The following is an 18,694-nucleotide window of genomic DNA, read 5'->3' as shown; positions in this document are numbered from 1 at the left end:
GAGGAGAATTTAAGCACAAGCTGATAGCTTTCTAGCCAATACTAGAAGAGCGTCCCAGCACCCCTCAGCAGGTTTGGTATAAGAGTTGTCCCTACGTTTGGTCTGCAAGCTATTTGAACACAGGTTGAGGGGTGATTTGGGTCCACAGAATATAGGAGTCTTCATTTCCTCTTGAATGTGAGGATCTTAATAATGCTGGAGGTACCGAAACGTTTGGAAAAGATCCTACAACGTCTTATAGGCAGGAGGAGAACTTTACTTGTGACTACGCTGAATTTTGAAGGAACAAGGAGACTATAAATGTGGGGAAATGCTAGGCAAATTTTGTTTTCAAATTTACAATGTTAATGTTTTAAACTGTATTTTAATACTCTTTAAGTAGCTTAATACTCAAAATGTGGTTAGTTTTTTCCCCTCTCAGTGTGGTTGAATTCAAAGATGAAGAATTTATTAAGGACGCACTAGAAACTATCAACAAATTAGTGGGAGACCCCTGGAGGACCTCTCAACATAAGGAGATGGAGCTGTTGGAACGGGTCCAGAGGAGGCTGTAAGGATGACGTGAGGGCTGGAGCAGCTCCCTTGTGAGGACAGGCTGAGGGAGTTGTTCAGCCTGGAGAAAAGAAGGCTCCAAGGAGATCTTAGAGCAACTTCCAGTACCTGAAGGGGCTACAAGAAAGCTGAGGAGGGGCTGTTCAAAAAGTCTTGGAGTGATAGGATGAGGGGCAGTGGGTATAAACAGGAGAGGGGCAGATTTAGACTAGACCTAAGGAGGAATTTCTTCACTGTGAGGGTGCTGAGGCGCTGGCCCAGGTTGCCCAGGGAAGCTGTGGCTGCCCCATCCCTGGAGGGGTTCAAGGCCAGGCTGGATGGGCCTTGGGCAGCCTGGGCTGGTGGGAGGTGTCCCTGCCCAGGGCAGGGCTGGAACAGGATGGGCTTTAAGGTCCCTTCCAACCCAAACTATTCTATGATTCTATATGAAAGAGGTATGCTTATTGCTGCACGTGGGAAGTTCAGGAAGCTATGGGAACAGCGAAGGGCTGAGCAGCCCAGCGCTGAGCAGCGCCTCCCGCCCCGCCCCAGAGGCGGCCATGGCGGCCGCTGGCCTAGCAACGCTCCGGCGTCGCCATGGCAACGCGTTCCCCCTCCCGCCCGCGCGCCCGCCCCCGCGCTCTCGCGAGATTTGGCCGGCGCGGCCGAGGCGCTCGGGGCCCGTTTCGAAGGGCCGCGGCCCGGCACGAAATGGCGGAGAGCGACAAGCCGGAGCCCGCGGCCGCCGCGCCTCAGCGCGCAGCCCAGGAGCCCGCCGGCAGCCACCCGCAGCCGCTGCCACAACCGCCAGCGCAGCAGCAGCAGCAGCAGCAGCCGGCGCCGCGGGAGGGGGAGGCGGCGGCCCAAAGCGGCGGGGGCAGCGCCAATGGCGTCAAAACGTGTGTCCGGGGCCGGGGCGGGCGGCGCGGGGGCTTGGGCGGCTTTTCCTCCCCCTTCTTCCCTTTGGCCCGGCGAGGGGTGCGGGGCTGCTGGGGCGGCTTCTCCTTCTCCTCGGGGCCGGGGCGGCGGGGGCTCCCGCGGGGCTCCCGGAGGAGGCGGAGGAGGCCGCGGTCTGGGCTGAGGCGGGGGAGAGCTGCCCCTCAGCTGCTGCAGCGGCTCCGGGGCCTTGTGGGGTGTTCGGCTTTGCGGTGCTCGCCGTAGTGGTGTGTTCTGTAAGGCCTTTGAATCATAGAATAGTTTGGGTTGGAAAGGACCTTAAAGATCATTTAGTTCCAACCCTCCTGCCGTGGGCAGGGGCATCCTGCTAGATCAGGCTGCCCAGGGTCCCATCCAGCCTGGCCTTGGACACCTCCAGGGAACTAATCTTTGTTTACATGAGAATCTAATCTACTAATCTTTGTTTACGTGAGAATGGTAAGGCAGCCAGATAGTGATTTACACACACCCCCCAACCCCTCCCCCCCGTACATGCACAAACTCTTCCTGTAAATAGTAGCATTAATATTATTTATGTACATTCAGCTGTCTGAATTGGAGGTTGCAGAGAGGTGGGTGCTGGTCTCTTCTCCTAGGTGAAAGGATGAGAGGAAATGGCTTCAAGCTGTGCCAGGGCAGGTTCAGATTGGACATTAGGAAAAATTTCTTTACCAAAAGGGTTCTCAGGCACTGGAACAGCTGCCCATGGAGGTGGTGGAGTCACCATCTGTGGAGGTGTTTAAAAGATGGGTAGGTGAAGTGCTCAGGGATATGATTAAGTAGTGGACTTAGTGGGTAGTAGTGGGTTGGGCTTGATGATCTCAAAGATCTTTCCCAACCTAGTGAATTTATGATTCTATACCAAATATGTAAACTGTGCCTTATATAGTAGGTCCAAGAGGAACATTGTGTAAGGCAGCCAGATGTGCCAGCTGTCTGGCATAATTCTGTGAATAAGCTTTTACAGGTTTGCCTATTCTTGATGTCAGGCTTTGAGGGTCATCATTCTTCACATGAACTAGGTTTTGACCTCTTGTCATTGGAATTTCAATAACTCTTCTTGTCTCGTTCACATCTTGGAGGGAAAACACATTTATAGTAGACCTGGTGTTGCAGCATATCAAAGCTGTTGAGTTCTGTGAAGTTTTGACATGTTCTAAGCAGCCCAGGTCTGATGCTGTTGTGTTTAAAAAATACACATGGGATGAAGTTAAATATGAAGCTGGAGGAACAAAGGCATGCTTCATGCCTTTACTTGACTCCCTGTGAAATTCGAATAGTTTACGGGTTGTAAGTTTCACATTACTTTAAAACAGCGGTTTGTTTTTTTTTCCTGAAGCTGGACCTCAGCTTCTAAACTACAAAAATTATGATTGAATTTTCACTGGAGGATTGTAGCCCCTGTACACCTTTGAGGCATGTAACACTTTATTGCCTTTTGAGGTTGCTAATGTTAAAATTATGACTTAATTTCTCTATATCCCTCCTTCTGACAGCAATTTTCTTTTCCCTCCAAAACTAATCAGAAGCAAATGCAAACTCTTGGGCTTTCTGCGTGGTAGAAATTGCACCTTTTAAGTTTGAAAATAACACAGAAATCTTGGTAATAGAGTTTCAGATCTTAATCTTTGACATACGGTTTCTAGTCTTCTTCAAAATACCTGTACAAAGGATTAAGCTGTCAGTGTGCAGTTGAAATGTATTTCAGCAACCAGGTATGCTTGGTGCTTAGATTAAATTGGAGAGGATTCATGGTCTCAGCTTGTACACTTCCCTGTATTTATTGAGCAGTGGAACTGCTCAACTGTGCAACAAAGCTAAACTGTCCTGTGTACTTAAGTTGCATGTTGTGAGCTTCTTGCATTTCTGTCTCTGCTGATCTTAGTATTTGTATGGACGCTTGAGCAGAGGAGTAGAAGTTTCTGTAAAAAAAAATCAGATTTTAAGGCTTCTATGTTGTTTTATCTATTGCTTAGTATTTTTTAGGCTTCTAGTTTTGTATTTATATATGGAAACTTTGTTGTTTACAAGACTTATGGAAGTTCAAAGACATTATTTTATCAAGATGTAAAAATTGCTCTTTTTAATCAATGAGAGTATGCTTTGTTGTAACAAATCCTGTATTTTCAAGAGACTAGCTGTGTTCCCCAGAGTAAGTTAAGTGTATTCTTGTTTCCCAGATTTAAGAGTTTATGCCAGACTTGTAGCCTCTGTGCTCTCTACTGGTTTGTACGGTCAGGTCTTCCAGAGCCTGTGGATTCCATATTTGGAGAGTTTACTTCTCCTGTACACTACATTGAGTACCTAGGGGCTGTTGCCTAATCCTTTAAGCAGGAAAGAGCTTGATAGGATAAAGAGAATCCATTACTCTAGTCCTAAAACTTAAGAAAGAACTCAGATTTTACTAGGGGTTTTTATTGGCGGGGGTTTTGTGATTGGATTGCAGTGAACTAATCCATCCCTGGAAACACTCAAGGGCAAGTTAGATGGGGCTCTGAGCAACCTGATTGAGTTGAAGATGTCCCAGCTCACTGCAGGGGAGGTTGAACTAGGTGACCTTTAAAGATCCCTTCCAGCCCAAACCGTTCTGTGATTCTATGACTGGAAAACCTAATACTCTGCTCTTTCTCTCCCATCTCCCTCTGGTTCCTTCCAGTTCCCTGCATTGTTCTCCCCATTTTACTTCATTACACAGCCACACAGGAATTCTATTGCCACAACAGGCAGGATGGTGTAGAGAAGGGATGGTGCAGAGGGAAGCTGAAGGATGCTTGAACCAGATAAAGCGTTGTTGACTTTGAATGTTTTGCATTTTCCAAATACTTAGTACAGAGGAGTGTCTTTGCATTTCTCAGTTGCTGTTTCTCTTTTAATCCAGTTGTAAACACATGGGCTATGAAGTTCTTATTGTAGGAGTACTTCAAAATTTGGTGAAAAAATCCTGAGACAAATATGGATGTATTTGAATTTATTCTTCCTGAAAAATGCCTGAGCTTGAGCAGATAAAATGTTTAGCTTAACGACAGGCTACTTGCATGTGCTCTTGAGTCCCAAGACTGCCGCTTGCTGTTTTGTTAGTGTTTTTAGTGCCCTGTGTAGTTGCTAATTTCTGTTAATCGAAATTGGTGATCTTGCCATATGTTGTGCTGGTAAAATGGAAGTACCTGTTTTGGCTAATCCTACATCAGAAACCTTCCAGAGTGTAAAATGAGGTGAAAACTAAGCCCTACGGATGGTGGAAAAAAATTGTAAAGGAAATGATGTAATTCAAGAAAGAGGATGCATGGACAGTCATTTTTGTCACTCCTGTAGGACATCTTCTTGTAGTTGTTGAGTGGTTGATGCTGGCGTTTTAAAATAAATGTTTGTGTAAAAGTATTTTTTAAGTTTGTTACAACTACAGTGAGATTTGAATTAGGTGTTACTATAGATCTCTAAGTAGCGTCTGTTTAGTGGATCACATTCATGTGGCTTTATTGCTGGATTCTTTCAGTTCAGTGTTTCACCTTTTTTAAAGTATTAATTTGGACACCTTGATCCTCTGTTGGCTTGCAAAATCACGTCATGATTGTAACACTTTCGAGAGTGCTAGAGCATTGGATATTTCCTCTAATCTGTTTGAAGGGTATAGTTTTATCAAAATTGACATTTGGGCTGTTTTTAAGGAGAGGAAGCAAGTTTTCCGGTGTTTTCCTTTAACAGTAAGAAGATTTTAAAAGGAAAGCAGCTGTGGTTGCTAAATTTTTGAGACTTGAGGGCCAGAAATCAGTTTATTCTTAGATGCAGAGCATGTCTTAATATGCCTGTTTGCTGTATATTTAGCAAGTTTTCAAATTCTAGTAGTATTAAGCAATGAAAATGAAAGATCACTTTTTTTTGTTTTTAATTTAATTTTAATTTTTGTCTAAAAGCAGTCCGGCACAAATTGTGAGTAGAAGTTATTTATATGGTAAATAGAATGTAATTTGATTTACAACCTGCTAGAGTTGACTTTTATATAGTATTACATGGAATGAAGTATACTAAACTGTTCCACAAGTTGGTCTGTTTCAACTCTCACTTCTGTGCTGAATACTGTGGGAGTTAGTGAGTCTGATGTGAAAATGGTTGAAGCACCAAAGTATGGATGCTGTAGAATATTTTTCAGCTGAGTTGTCTTATTTTGATATTTGTAGTAGTTTCATAGTACAGTCTTGCTGAGTCTTGACAGATATGTTGGAATTGAAATGTAACTGAAGTAGCAAGAGATGCTTTCTAGAGTACTGAGTAAATCTATTATAATACTGTTTTTTGTTCTAGATCAAGTAACGTATTTAGAGTTATGCCGGTAACGTAGATTTATTTTTCCTGATTTGAAAAGCAATATTTAACATCCTAGCAGTTCTAATAGCATAGAAGGTACACACACATATATATAAATATATGAGGTATGATAATCCAACTCAAGGCTGATTTATTTTTTTTTTAATTTTGTTTTCAAATGTAGGGATAATGATGAGGCAGCAAAAGAAGAGAAAGCACCTGTGAAAGAGAAGCATACTGCAAAACCGAAGGCAATCCCTTCTCTTGGAAACAAAAATAGATTTCACCCCTATTCAAAGGACAAGAATGCAGGCACTGGAGAGAAGAAGGCTATTAATCGTAATAGAGTTTTTATTAGCAACATCCCATATGACATGAAATGGCAAGCTATTAAAGATCTTATGAGAGAGAAAGGTAACTTATTCCTTATAATACACTTCACAAGAAAGGGGTAGAACTTCTGTACAATGTGAGTGTCCTTTGAGCCACACAGATTTGATTTGACAACTTTTTTCTTTTTTGGCCTTTACTTGGTACATCTATCTCCCTTCCCTCTCTTTCATCTGAGACAATTGCATTGCAGAGTAGGGTGGGTAAATGAAGTGCTTTACAATCTTCTGCCATTCTGGTGTGACAGTAGAGAGTATATGCATGACCTCATGCCTTCTTAAAGAGATTGTGTTTCGTCTAGTTGTAGTCTTAGTAGATTTTTTTATTTTTAAGGGCTGTTGTATTTAAGCAACACATTTAGTGCGTTAACACGAATAATAAAGGACGTCTTTTAAAAGTTGTTTTGTATTTCTTTGGTGGAATTTGGCTGTGGAATTAACTTTGTCTGCATTGTCACTACTGCCATGACTGTTTGTCTGGAGATTTGTGTTAAAAGCTTGTTATTATTGTTGCAGTTCTGATAGAGTAATCTTACTACCCCGAATGTTTTATTTCAACTTTGGGGTAAAAATAATGCTAATATATGGATTCTGTAAAAAGTTCTGTGTTTTCCTTGAAAAAGTCGATTCTTCAAAAGTAATGCAAAGCACACTTGGCTTTTAGGCTGTGAAAAATGCCAAAACGCCCTTTCTGTAACTGCTGGTTTATCTGTTGTAAGGTGACGTGACCATTCGATTGGTTTATTTATTGAATCTTCCTACTTTAGAAAGTGAGTGGCTTGCTGTGAAATATTTGATGTGTAAATTTGGTTATTATTGAAGGCAAACTTATGATTGAAGACATTCAGGTAGAAAGTCACCTTAAAACAGGTGTTGTGAGTAGGATGATAAATGTAACACTTTCCAGTGAACGTTGACGTTTCATTTGTTAGGTTAAGGGACTGTGTATATCTGAATTTGTTCACCAACTATATCATACTGGCCAAAATATGATCTGTAGCATGAATTAGGTTAAATCTAGTTGTTTGTTCTTAGCTTTTGTGAATGTGGCTGCTGCATATTTCTGAAAATTAGCTAAATTATATAGCCATTGACAGGAGGTACGTTGGTCTGGTTTTGATTGTTGGTGAATAATAGGTGCTTCTCTGTAGAGTTGTGCACAGGGACACAGAAAAGAAAGATACTGGTGTTTAAATGCATTGTCTCTTGGTATTTTCCCTTTGTATGTCTTATGTAGTTGGTGAGGTTACATACGTGGAGCTGTTTAAGGATGCTGAAGGAAAATCAAGGGTAAGTGCCGTGGGCAACAATCTGCTAGAGGTTTAAAAGTTCCTCAGCAGTTTTATTTTTGTATAATACTTGTACCAGTTATTGGAAAGTAAGTTTCATTTTTACACTGACTTTCGCTAAGATAGCTTTGAGGATTCTGTATTAGAAGTAGTCTGACACTTCCATGCAACTCAAACTAGCTGGCTGTAAAGGACAAAATACTTCTGTAAATGTTAGCAAATGGCATTTACTTAATTCTTCTTTTAGCCAACATCTTTGTTTTGGTATAAATCTGTTTCTTATCAAGGACGTTCAGTAAACCACTGATTTTATTTCAATTTTGTTAGCATAGTATTCTCTTCTTGGGGCCAACAAGTATAAAATGTTAGCTAATATACTGTTTGAAGTGCCTGATTTGACAGCTTTATAAGGTTGCTACTCTAAACACTGGATTCATGTATTTGCTTTCTTAAAACTAAATGGATGGAGATGGTTGGTAGCCAACAGAGTGCCAGCAATGAGGCACTAAGAGTGAAGATTGTTAAAGCTCCTTTGTCTTCTTAGGAATAGTCAAAAGTTTGGCCAATAGTAGCTCTGAACCTGCAGTGAGAACATGAGAAATGCAGGTTTGAGTCATTTCTGAGGTTGTATCAATTGTTGTAAATTACTTTCTTTAATGCTTGTTAAAACTAAAACATGCTGTCAAGCTTTGCTTTACTTAAAGCAATCCTCAACTCTTTGCTTTATTAGAAGGATTCTGGTGCAGTCAATAAGGTTATTTTCTTCCAAAGTAATTTCTCAATTATGCTAGTAATACCGAAGAGGTGTGCAGACTCCTTGTTCATCGTACTGGTATTCTTGATGTAGGCAGGAATTTTGTAGTCAGTGGGCAGCTTTTAATGACACAATTAGTGTCTTGATTGATTGGGTTTTGGCTATGTTTTTGGTTTTTTTTCTTTCTACCCTTTTACCCCTACCTCCTTTCCCCAGTTGTCCTTACATGGATCTGTGTGGCATTTTTCTAATTCTGGTTTGGCTCAAAGAGCATAATAGATAATAAATTCTCTTGCATTTGAAAGGTATGTATGTTGAGAAAGCAGGAGAAATTCAGATTGGCTACCAGTAAAGAACATGAATTATGGCTTTTGAAGCTGAAAATAACTTGAATTAACAGTGAGCTGGGATCTTTAACTGGAATCTTAAATGCTCTTGATATGTGCTAACTGAGTTATTTTTTTTTCTCTTTACATATGATGACAAACCATCATGGATGTAGGGTTGTGGGTAAGTTTCTTTTTCTGTGTGTGTAGAAACACACTACTATCCAAATGTTCTGTTGATGTTAACATTTTAAAACTGTATTTTAATATTCAAAATGTGGTTGTTTTTTTTCTCCTCTAAGTGTGGTTGAATTCAAAGATGAAGAATTTGTTAAGAAAGCATTAGAAACTATGAATAAATACGATCTTAGTGGAAGACCCCTGAATATTAAAGAGGTATGATTATTACTGCTGTTTTTAATTTGAAGTAGTGAAGATACTATGCTGAGATGGCAATACGGTGTTTTGAGCATTTTTGCTGTGTAATTTCTAGTTTGATTTTTTTTTAATGACATTTTTTTTTATGTGCTGAAGTGTCTGTTGGATTGGCAGAAGGTCTTGATACCATGCAAAGTAAACTGACAAAAAGTGTGTCCTAAATCTAAATATAATACTGTTTTTCTTTAAAACAGCTTTGTCTCTAACTTCATATCTTAGCTTAGTGTCATCAGGGCTTTTCCAACCTAAATGATTCTGTATTTACATCGCTTTCCTGCTTCAAAATGTGATGGAGAAAGAGCTGAGTATCAGACTACTACGTACATACAAATATGGGGCTGGAGGCAGAGAACTTGTGCTGGCTGGAAAGTGAAATTGGTGTCAACATTTCCATTGTAGTATTGCAGTACATGACAGTGTCTGATGCAGCTCTTTTTGTCCTGTTACGACTTTAATAATGGTATTAATAAGTAAAGAAAAACTTAATTAAATTAATTCAGTTCTTGGAAGGAGGTTCTAGGCTTGACAGTCCTTTAGATTGAAATCTTTTCTACTTGTCCATAGGCTAGGTACAGCATGTGAAGTGGCAGTGCACGCTTCCTCAACAAGTGCTTTGCCAATATGCCTCAACCCTCATCTGAAAGGACCCACCTCTAGAGGTGAGGGAATTAGGTCTCCATGCTAATTCAGTTCTTGATCCCTCTGACATGGATGAGGATATTAATTGATAATTCTGATGGGTTTATGTACAATTTCAAATAGTGCCTTTTTGTTTGTTGCAAGTCTTCTTGATGGTTAAGTTGGCTTTATTTTTGCCTATGTTCCAGGATCCTGAAGGTGATCATGCTCGTAGAGCATTACAGCGTGGAGGAGGACAGTTTCCAGGAGGACATGGACCTGATGTAGCGACTGGAATAATGAATTTACCACCTTCTATTCTCAATAATCCAAACATTCCTCCTGAGGTTATCAGTAACTTGCAGGCGGGCAGGCTTGGGTCCACTATTTTTGTTGCTAATGTAAGTTCAAAACTGTATTTTACAACTGTAATATTAGAACTTTGTAAAACATCTTATTTCTGCATAGGTCAGTTTTAATATAAAGAGGAAATTGGAAATAAATTAATAATTATATTATACTAAAATGCTGTATATATATTCAGATTTTGGACATAAAAGACGCATTGCACTCTTGACACTGACATGCAGTTTTAATTAATGCACAGTCGTCTGTTGATTTGAAAAAATATTGTATACGTCTTTTCACTGTCCATTCAAAATTGCTTTTCTTTTGATTAAATATACACTTCAGTTTGTCCCGCTGGTTGCTTTAGACTAATTGAAACTGTTACATTTGTTGGAATTTTGATTGTTCTTTATTTGCATAAGACTACTATGTCTGCAAGGGATCTTGTGGGAGTACAGCTGCTCCTGACAACAGCCCATCCATTTCTTAATGGTAGTATGTTAATCAAAGTAAAATACGTGTTTGTAGTATACATTGTTACTTTTGGTTGATATTATTGGACTTGATTGCAGAGTGTGTATATTACAAAGTCCTTGCTATTTACATGCATCAAGCATTTGGTAAAGCTGAAGAGTTAAAACAGTGCAGAATCACTCTTCCAACTGTAATGGCAGAAGAGGAATGTGCACTGAAATCATTAATGTATTTCTTTTTGTAAGCTTGACTTCAAAGTTGGCTGGAAGAAACTGAAGGAGGTATTCAGCATTGCTGGAACTGTAAAGCGAGCTGACATCAAGGAAGATAAAGATGGCAAGAGCAGAGGAATGGGAACAGTTACCTTTGAACAAGCAATTGAAGCTGTTCAAGCAATATGTATCCTTGGTTTTGAAAAGTAGTTGATTGAGTATGGGTCAGTCTTTTATGGCTCGTGGTTGCACAGTTTTGCAAATGGTGTTTATTTGCCTTCTATCTTGTATATAGGGAATAGAGTGTAATAGTGTGCAAATAGTGTTTGATAGGACTGGTTGGACTCGATGATCTGGTGGGTCTCTTCCAACCTGGTTATTCTATGATTCTATGAAATCACATTTTTTAATAGCGACTGAGTTTACTGCTAGGGTCTCAAAAAAGGTGTTCCGAGTAACGTTGAATGAGATTGAAATATGTGGGACTATGATGAACGGAACTAACTTTTATATATCCAATGGCTTGTATAGTCTCTTCTGGCCTTTGAATTGGCGTTCCAAAGATTAGGTAAGGGAAGATTAGATTCCTAAAAATAGTACCAAAATAATATAAGCTATTGCAGCGATTCTTCTGAAATAGTCTTCTGCAGTTCAATTCCTTGACTTGTATTTCTTCAGCTATGTTCAATGGGCAGTTCCTGTTTGATAGACCCATGCATGTAAAAATGGTAAGTTAGTTACAATTTTTCTACCTTACATGTTTCTGCCAAAACATTGAAAGGGTCATAGTGTAACATCCTTGTTTTTTACCAGGATGACAAATCGGTTCCTCATGAAGACTTCCGTGCTGCAGACAGCAAAAGCTCACAATTACCTCGTGAGTGCACACTGTTGTCTACTACTTAATATATTGATACTGGGTCTTGTAATGGCTTAGTACTTTTGCTTACTTTGGTCACTTTATGATACAGAAGAAAATCTTTCTTTCTGTGATACTTGTTTTTGTTTTCAAGGTGGTCTTGGTGGCATTGGTATGGGACTTGGACCAGGTGGACAGCCCATCAGTGCAACACAGTTGAGCATGGGTAGTGGAATGGGGAGCATGGGTCCAGGAGGTAAATTGGCATTCTTCATTTTATTTTGAGTTTTACAGAACTTTAAGTTTTGAATAGTCATTTCTGTGTTTGGGAGAATGACATACTCTTGACAAAGCAAGCCTTGTGTAGAGTGCTTTTTAGATGTTTTCTGTCTCTGCACATTTTTAAAAGACATTAGGTTCTTGTCTGTCTTCTAAATGGTGGTTTTCTTTTTGGTTTAAAGGTATTGGAATAGACGGTCCAGGATTTGGCGGAATGAATAGAATGGGAGGCGGTATGTGCAGTAAAGTTGTTTGCCTTAAGTATTTTTTTAATATTGTGTAGAAAACATTTCCTTATATTATAGGACTTGCTGGATTCCGTGGAATGGAAGGAATGCCTAATATGGGAGGATTTGGAGTCAACCGAATGGGAGGTAGGTGAACACTGTTCCCATACACTTACTAGTTTGCTAGTTTTTATTTATTAAAAGCCCTTCTTTTACGGATTGGTATTGTAGATGAGTTTGAAGGAAATAGTCCATGCATGAGTAGAGGCATAGGAGCTGGTGTAGGTGTTACGTATTTAATAGATGCCTCTGACTTGTGCGTTAAACACACTTCTTTTTAAACAAGCAACTGTGAAACACGTATTGCATTAACGTTGATTTAGATGTATATAATAGAATATTTCTTTTTTTTTCCTTTGTTCTGTACAGAAATGTTCCGTGGTGGAATGGGAGGAAACATGGAGAGAGATTTCGGTCGTGGTGACATGCCACTGAACCGTGGTTTTGGAGATTCTTTTGGAAGGATGGGTACTGTAACTTAAATTTTCTTTGGCAAACTGCAACATTGTATTGAAAGAGTTTTACTAGAAGAAGGGGAGACTTAGTTTCATTTGGTCATCTTCCTCTGTCCCCAGTCATTGTTATAATGATGTAATCTGAGTACTTATTATAGCCATTGCTTAGGGAGGGAGGTTAAAGTGTACGCGTTTCTTCCATTTGTAAAATATAAACAGAGTAATGATTTAAGGAAAGCATTTAGCTTCATGCTGTTAACTTTGTGAGGTATTAAGTCTTTTGGGCGTTAAAATATATGCTTCTGGTGCTCTTGAAGCTACCTGTGTACCACCTTTGTAACTTCAGGGAGCCTACTCTTGCAAATCCATGCTACGAATCGGGTAGCAGGACTAGGACAGAGTAGAGGGGGAGGAAAACCTCCCTCAACGTGCTGGCTGCACTCTTCTTAATGCACTCCAGGATACCATTGGCCTTCTTGGCCATGATGGCACATTGCTGACTCATGATTAGCTTGTTGTCCACCAGGACTCCCAGGTCCTTTTCTGTAGAGCTGTTTTCTAGCAAACCAACCCCTAATCTGAAATGGTGCATGAGGTTATTGCTCCCTAGGTGCAGGACTCTGCATTTGCCTTTGTTGAACTTCTTTAGGTTCCTCTCTACCCAGTTCTTCAGCTTGCCCAGATGTCGCTGTATGGCAGCACAACCTTCTGGGGTATCAGCCATTCCTCCCAGTTTTATATCATCAAAGGTTGATTCATAGGGCATCTCCATGCCTATAATGTTTTGTTGGTGAAAAGCCAACAAATAAAGGATGCCTCTTAAGGTGAGAAACAGCTGACATTTTGCTTATTGGGATTATTTGAGCTTTTGGTGTTTTGTTTTCTTTTTTTTGTCGGATTTTTTTGAGTGCATCTTGAAGTGTTGAGGAGACTTCTTTTTCCATAAAATAGTGTGGATGTAACTGGGATCCACTCACAAACAACTAAGTTTTTTCCGGCTTTGTAAAAGTGGGAATTTTCTTTTTCTTCACCATTATTTTTAAGGGCAAAGCCCAGTCACGTTAAGAGAAATCTCAAAATTTGACTCAGTGTTTCATTGCAAGACCTTCTGAGGCCTAATGAAGAAGTATTAAGATCTTCCTCACGTGCAGACTGTTGGCAGAAGTACTTGGAGTAATCCTGCTGGTGTTGAAAATGAGTAGTTTTTTTAAACAAGCTTGTCAATATTTTTTGAGGTCTTGATATGGCTATGACAGCATGTTGTCTGAGAGGAGACAAGTATTTCCCACAGTTCTCTGTTTTGAACTGTGTGGAGAAACAAATCTAGTACAAGACTCAGCAGTGACCTTTTTTTAGGTATTAGAACAATGGTGTCTAGCCTAAAGACAATAATTATTGGTCTGATCTGTTTTACCATAAATAAAAGCTGAGCTGTTTTTTTAAGGTATGAAAACGAAGCAAGAAAAGTGCAGCTGACGGTTCCACCCTGTTCTGCAGTAGCAGGAATGTAGTTCTTTTGAGGCTTCTACGGTCCTAGAAGCTCCCTTTGATTACTTTCCTCAGTATTAGCACTGCAGTGAAAATTTTTACTCCACTCTAGAATGAGTATCTGATACCGTTCTGGTGAATCATTGGTTATACCAAATAGCTTTATGAAGTATGGATTCCCTTTTTCTCCCCTGTTCCCCACTAAATTCTATCAATTCACTTTTCATATGCAGTCAAGAAAGACATTTGAAGAGCTGCTCCTAGCTTTTGTATAGGTTTCTTAAATTAGAGAAACAAAGTTGTTTTAGTACTGTGAGGTTCAAATAAGATGAACCCTTCAGTTTTGAGGTTGTTCCCAATGTGGGGAAACAGCTCATTTAATTTTAAGATGTTTGTGCTGCTGGCAGACTGTCAGAGGGGGAAGAAAGCTGGAAAGAAATCAGAGTAGCTTAAGTCCTGTAATAGAGTAGGAGGAGCTAATGTTACTTCCTAGATGCTTCCTGATTAGTTTGAATAACAGAGGCACAGGCTAAAGTGTTCTGTAGAAAGGAACTGCTGGGTAACATTGAGATCTGTGCGCCTTGACAGAGTGCTTTGTTCTCACTAACCAGTGGTCACTTTTCTTCTGTTTAGGTGGTGCAATGATCGGTGTTTTTGCAGGAGGAATGGGAGCGCCTGGCATGGGCCCAGTAAGATCTGGAATGAGTAGGTTAACTTGTTTTAATAGAGTATAAATGCATAGGCAGTGTAATGATACGGTGTACTTGTAGTTTGTAGATTTCTTTGTAGTGTAGCATCTTGCCAGTGTTGGAAGAAATAGATTCCTGCTGCATGTGACTGAACTCTTAATAGTTTTTAGAGCTGTTCTGTTAACATCAAAGTTAAGAGGAAAACTTGCTGATACAATCTTGCCCTTAATTTTGGTTTTAAAATGATTTTATGTTCTGATTGGGATGATGAGAAAACTTGTACTGCAGAAAAAAAAGACAAATAGGCACACTTATTTGTGTGAACTTCATGAAGCTGAACTTCATGTGAGTAACTTCATGAAGCTGAACTTCAACTTTTATACGAGTAATATCTCGTGTGAATAGACTATCTCATATAAATAAAATATATAAATAAACAAAATGTTGGCCTTGAATTTCAGATTATCACTGAGTTTAATAATACTAAATTTATATTACAGCAAATGTCTGAGTTCCTCAGGCTAGAGCAGATAAAAAGAAATATCTTGCTAGTGGCAATCTTGAGACATACATGAATGATCTTGATAGTTTTGCTTTACGTTAATTTTTCATTATGAATCCAGAAAGATTATAATAGTATATTTGAATGCTATTGATCTTAGTTCTTTGTGTGATATACATTAATATATTTCATTGCATGTGTCATAGAAAAGTCCATGTTCTTCACAGTACTTGCAGTAACATCTGTTCTCTGGAAAATACACTTTCTCTAGAACATTGTGCTACTAGGTAGGGGTGTGGCTACAATAAGTAAAGCTGAATGTGAATGCAGGAGGCAAAATAAACAATAGTGTACATGGTAAATTGTTTGTATCTTAACATTGCCACAGTTATTTACTTGATCTCTTTTTGGTACAGGGTATCAGATTTTTATTAACTGAACTAGACAGCCTTTAAATCTTAATTCTTGTCTTCAAGAATTTACCACGTGCAGTTTGGTTTTTACTTTTACTGTAGAGCTGATGCTTTGTATCTCCTAATACTTTGCCTTAAAATATTAGCCATGTTACCAGATAAGTCGTTGTGCATGTATGAAGTTGTTTTATAGTACATTAAAGTTCTTTTTCTCCTGATGCAAGTTTTTTTTTTTTAAATAGTTTTGTGTTTATTACTAAAGAGATTTTTATTTTATCATCCTCTTCTTTCTCTGTGTAGGTGGTGGAATGGGTGGTATGAACAGCATGGCTGGAGGAATGGGAATGGGGGTGGATCGGATGAGTTCTGGTTTTGAACGAATGGGACCAGCTATGGGTGGAGGCCTGGACAGGAACATCGATATCGATCGAGGATTTGTGCCTGGCCCCATGGGAGGTGGCATGAGAGAGAGATTAGGCTCTAAAGGCAACCAGATATTTGTGAGAAATGTAAGCATTTGAATACACAGAAACCATGAGCCGTCTTTGTGTGCATGTTTAATCACATGCTTTTTTCCTGTGTAATATTGTGTTATTAATAATGCATTTTTATCCTAGCTTCCTTTTGACTTGACCTGGCAGAAGTTAAAGGAGAAATTCAGTCAGTGTGGTATGTATAAGAATCTTATCCCTGCTCAGTTCCACCAAATTCATGTTTTAAATGGCGTTCATCTGATAAGGACAGTAAGACAAGGTTGTTGCCTTATCCTGAAGAAGAGTCTGGTTAGCCTAATCTTTACACCCCCCAGCTTTCCTGAGTTGTATAAATATTTTTTAGGTGTGGCATAACATGAGACCAAGGTACAATGTAGCCTATGTTGGCTCCGAGTGCTCATCTGCTATAAATTTTAACCCATTCCATTCCTTAAAGAACTTTGAGCTTTTTCTTTTTGAAGCAGGTATTATGTATCCCTGGCCAGCACAGAGTATATAATGTAGCGTTTATTTTGAGACAAAGGCATGCAAGGGCGTGGGTCTGTCCAGGTTATGTATTGCTTCCAGAAATGGTGCTGCATCAAATCAGAGTTAGTAATTTTGCCAAAGTGGCAGATTGCTTTTATGCAAATAGCTTATCCTGATTAGCATATTTGCAGGCTGCAATGCTTCCCCTTTATGTTAAGAAATAAAGGCCTTTTTTATGTAAGATAAAGGATTGTTACAAATATCCAATAATTCTTTTTATCGAATTCAGAAAAAATCTTTTTCATGAAAGTGATTGAAAAATGAAGCTTGGGTGTAGAAATACATAATTGTTTTGTTTTGAAAATGAACTTTCAGAGTGGAAAGCTTTAACTGAATTACAGGGTAGCTTTTCTTATTCTTGAGAGGCATAGAAGACAAGTAATTTAAAACATACTACTGTTGCCTAAGACAGTCTTCATAAATTTGCAGATTTGATGTGAACTGCAACTCGCAGTTCAACTGTGGAAAATTTTCAGGTGTTCTGGCTTTTATTTTTTGTAGCTGGAGGATGTAGCAAAGCAGGTTCTCTTTTTCTTTTCAAGTCTTGATTGCCTGGGCAACTTTCAGATAGTTCAGAATGCTGAGGTTTTTTTCATTATCTCCTTGGCAGCTAACAGATGAAGTAATTACATTGAATTGTTTTTAAGAATTGCAAGTGCAAATATAAGCAACAGCTTGTGTTCAGGCCAGTAGCGTAAGGAAATAAAACGATCATATCTCCGTATGTTCAATATCTTCCAGTGAAGGGCCAACCTTCTATTATATGATGTTTAAAAAGAAAAAGCTATGGACTTTTGAAAAGTGTTTCTTAATCCTAGTGACATTTAGGGGCTCAGAAGTGGTGTGTTCACAACATACTATCAGCAAAAACTCTTTAGCTCCAGCATTGAACATTCTCTGAGCTTCCAAGACACCTGTATAAAATTATTGCCTTAAGAGCTGAGTGTCCAACCTCAGGAAAATGCTGCAGGAATTGAACAGTGCGTGCTACTTTTCCTCTCCTAAGTTGGCAGCTTTAATATTTTAAATGATGTAATTCTGCTCTGCAATTTCTTTAGAAAATTGCTTTATTGCTGCGGTGCTTTGATATGTTGCTATGATGAACGTGGTGGACCGGACTGAAGAGTAATTCAGTTAATGCTGGTCAATAGTCACACTTTGGGCAGTGTTGGTAAATGAATTGCAGAACTTTCCCTTAGCCTTATAGGGCACTTTGTTTCAAACTTGAGGCCAAATACTTCATCTATAACTAATGTGAAGGAAAGATTGGGTGTGGATCTTAATTTGGATTATTCACTGCTGTTTTGACCTGTATCACCTTCCCTGAATAAGTGAATAAACCATCAGTTTGGAAGTGCTAATTTCATACGTCCCCCTAGATTATATTTTAAAATGCTTTTTATTGCTTCTAAGTTCTTTAAGTTGTTAGTGTACTGAAGACTTGAAATAACTCCTGTTTAACTTATTTATTCAGGTCATGTAATGTTTGCAGAAATAAAAATGGAGAATGGAAAATCAAAGGGCTGTGGAACAGTCAGATTTGACTCACCAGAATCTGCTGAAAAGGCCTGTAGGATAATGAACGGCATTAAAATCAGTGGCAGAGAAATTGATGTACGCTTGGATCGCAATGCATAATTTAAAACTGTGTGTTCAGGAACATTCCTATGTCTGTTTAGCTTCTCTATCCTAGTAAGTCATTTTTAGTAACATTGTATGCTTACAAAAGCTGTAAAAAGGAACTTTTAAATCCCACCAGCCTTTAACAGTATAGTGTTTAATATACTGTGATACTTGTTAACCGAATCTTACTATGTTTGGTTTTTAAAGACAATTTGCCTGATTTTTGTTGTTTTTTTTAGAGGCACTGAGCACCTGCAGGTCCCCGAGACCACGGAAGCTTTGGATGCTCAGCGCCTTTGGAAAATTAGGCCAAGTGTCTCTAGTCATTCAGTTTAAATGAATGGTTATACTGTTTTTAATAAAATAAGCCATTTTCTCTGTTAATCTCAAGATTGCATAGTGGGATTTGTTCAGTGTTTTCTGATTTCTATTTTTTTTTCCCAGTGTGTATCAACATTGT

General features: G+C 39.2%; 1 protein-coding gene across 1 annotated transcript; it reads left to right on the top strand.

Moving 5' to 3' along the window:
• Positions 1–1,182: 1,182 nt before the first annotated feature.
• On the top strand, positions 1,183–18,589 carry MYEF2 (myelin expression factor 2). Its single transcript, XM_069867025.1, has 17 exons — positions 1,183–1,430; positions 5,954–6,183; positions 7,396–7,448; positions 8,704–8,711; positions 8,830–8,923; positions 9,793–9,984; positions 10,651–10,804; positions 11,296–11,345; positions 11,431–11,494; positions 11,631–11,732; positions 11,938–11,988; positions 12,061–12,129; positions 12,412–12,510; positions 14,619–14,690; positions 15,890–16,098; positions 16,207–16,258; positions 18,086–18,589. The coding sequence occupies exons 1-17, from the start codon at positions 1,243–1,245 to the stop codon at positions 18,247–18,249; spliced, it is 1,851 nt and encodes a 616-aa protein (XP_069723126.1). The 5' UTR covers positions 1,183–1,242; the 3' UTR covers positions 18,250–18,589.
• The last annotated feature ends 105 nt before the right edge of the window (positions 18,590–18,694 follow it).

This window comes from Phaenicophaeus curvirostris, chromosome 12 (assembly GCF_032191515.1).
Source record: "Phaenicophaeus curvirostris isolate KB17595 chromosome 12, BPBGC_Pcur_1.0, whole genome shotgun sequence".
NCBI classification, from domain to species: domain Eukaryota; kingdom Metazoa; phylum Chordata; class Aves; order Cuculiformes; family Cuculidae; genus Phaenicophaeus; species Phaenicophaeus curvirostris.
This window is presented reverse-complemented; position numbering and strand designations above follow the sequence as displayed.

What these genes read in the sequence shown, in the direction of transcription:
- MYEF2 (XM_069867025.1), top strand. Translation starts at nt 1,243, where the DNA reads ATGGCGGAGAGCGACAAGCCGGAGCCCGCGGCCGCCGCGCCTCAGCGC. An exon ending in GACCCCTGAATATTAAAGAG is followed by an intron (nt 8,924 to 9,792) that starts GTATGATTATTA and finishes CCTATGTTCCAG; the next exon opens with GATCCTGAAGGTGATCATGC. An exon ending in CAAAAGCTCACAATTACCTC is followed by an intron (nt 11,495 to 11,630) that starts GTGAGTGCACAC and finishes TTTGTTTTCAAG; the next exon opens with GTGGTCTTGGTGGCATTGGT.